The 2,395-nt window shown below is 45.6% G+C and overlaps 1 protein-coding gene across 1 annotated transcript; it reads left to right on the forward strand.

The window, feature by feature from the left end:
* The first annotated feature begins 325 nt into the window (after positions 1-325).
* LOC115964367 lies at positions 326-1,957 on the forward strand. Its single transcript, XM_031083697.1, has one exon. The coding sequence runs from the start codon at positions 326-328 to the stop codon at positions 1,955-1,957; it is 1,632 nt and encodes a 543-aa protein (XP_030939557.1).
* The last annotated feature ends 438 nt before the right edge of the window (positions 1,958-2,395 follow it).

Consider the following 2,395-nt stretch of genomic DNA (forward strand, 5'->3'; position numbering starts at 1 on the left):
GAGTAGATGATATAATTATTCAATAGTAATTTTTAGCATGTTTAGCACAATTTGCTTAGGTTTGTTTACCTCCATGAACACCCAAACATAGGGCATGTATAGTTAGCCTATGCTTTCACAATATTACGCAGCATGATACAATTATTACTATTTGTGGTTTAGGTCCGTTATGAGTCCACATTACTTCTATGTTTACTACGACGGGGAGACATATATTAATGATTTGCACGGGCTATCATACCGAGGTCCGAACCAAAAGCAGACGCTTATTGAAGTGAAACGTGGGATACACACGAGAAAACTAAAACGGAAGATAATGTCAACTATGGGGTTAGACAAGGATACCCACGACATCTCCATTGTATTTCGGGCTCCGCAGCAACTAGTAGGTACCCAAGTGTTCTACAATTCAATTCCGTTACAATGCGACAATGGTGCAAATATAATGTGGGGAGTGATAAAGCGGGCAGGGCAATTCATAGGTTCTGACTTGTATGTAACTGTCCACACTGTTGGGTTCAATGTCGACGGGGGTTCGCAATATGGCAGTAGAGTTGGAGAGCAAGAATCAATTCCTGTAATCGTTGTGCACCCGTCAGTTACACCCGAGACATCTTTGCCCTACAACTGTCAACCATGGAATGGGGTTGCTATGGACAATACTGAAGACGCTGAAGTGTTAGGGTCTATCCATACCCATGAGGATGAAGGATATACTCACCGAAATGAAGATATCCAAACCTACTTGGACGAGGCAACCGAAATGGATGAGACTCGAGATGTGTATGAGGAGTTCATTGATAACGATGGACCGGTAGAGAATCCAGAATTGTTAGATGAACTACAACCAGAAAATAATCCGAACCCTAACCCCGAACGGTTCACGTCAAACACATGGGATGACATTAATGACCCATCACCTTCCCTGGAAACAGGTCTGCTGAGTTGGCGACCGGGGGATGAACCGAGCAAGGGGATGCTATTCAAGAATAAAGCTGCGGTTCAGCACGCGCTAACCATGTTCTCCGTTGGGCTCAATAAAAAATTTAAGTACATGAAGTCAGACCCCGAGAGACTGGTTGTAACGTGTGTACACGATGCATGTCTGTGGTCAATTCGAGCTATCTACAGCAAAAGGCACAAGTTGTGGATGATCACAACATCTAAGGGTCCCCACACTTACTCGACACTCCAAGTGGATCATGATGGAGGGATGATGGATTCGAAGTTCATTGCCATCACACTTGAGTCATACGTACGGGAAGATATTTCAAGAACAGTAGCAACCCTACGTAGTGTTCTTCATGCGAAGCACGGCCATTGGGCGTCTCACTATAAGGTTTGGGATGCAAAACAGAAAGCCGTTGCAGCCATCTATGGTGGTTTCGATGAGTCATATGCAGAATTGCCTTGGTTCCTGGCAGCGTTAAAAGATGCAGATCCAACCACAGTGACACAGTTGAAGTGCGACCACCGTAGTGTGCCGGGAACTTGCACATTTAACTGTGCCTTTTGGGCTTTTGGTCCGTGTATAGAAGGGTTCAAGTATTGTAGGCCGGTGATAAGCATCGATGCAACGCACCTCTATGGCAAGTACAAGGGGAAGTTGTTGATAGCAATGGCAATGGATGCTAACAACAAGGTTTATCCACTCGCGTTTGCCGTTGTTGAGAGTGAGAGTAAGGAGACATGGGGATGGTTCTTGGCATGCCTGAATCGATATGTTACGGACCGGAAAAATCTTTGCATCATCTCTGACCGACATTCGGGTATAAAAGCTTGCTTTGATGACACAAGGATGACTTGGTTGCAGCCTCCCCAGGCCTATCACCGGTATTGCCTCCGCCATGTAGTTAGCAATGTGAACACAAAATGGAAAATTCCGGAGTTGAAGAACATGGTATGGAGGCCGCAAGCACGAATCAAGTTAGAAAGTTTCAGGCCACACTGGATTTAATTCGCAATGTCAAACCGGCTGCACACAGGTACTTGGAAAATGAAAACAAAGAAAAGTGGACACTTGCACACGACGGAGGGCGTCGATACGGAGCAATGACAACCAACCTATCGGAGTGTTTTAATGGAGTACTGAAAGGTGCACGCAGCTTGCCAATCACGGCAATGGTGAGGTACACCTTCTTCAAAGTGAACTCCTACTTTGACGCTCGTCGTAATCTCGCTCTAGAGCAATTGGAAGTGGGTCAAGAATGGTGCAAGTATGCCATGGACAAGTTCGAAAAAAACCAAGCAAAGGCAAAGGACCATATGGTGACACGGATGTGCACACAAGCGCGGTTATATCAGGTTGACACACCGGGTAATCCTCTAAGTAATGGGGGCGGACAACACATGCACAGGGTTGATCTTCGGGGTATGACATGCACATGTGGAAAAT

This window comes from Quercus lobata, chromosome 2 (genome assembly GCF_001633185.2).
Source record: "Quercus lobata isolate SW786 chromosome 2, ValleyOak3.0 Primary Assembly, whole genome shotgun sequence".
NCBI classification, from domain to species: Eukaryota; Viridiplantae; Streptophyta; class Magnoliopsida; order Fagales; family Fagaceae; genus Quercus; species Quercus lobata.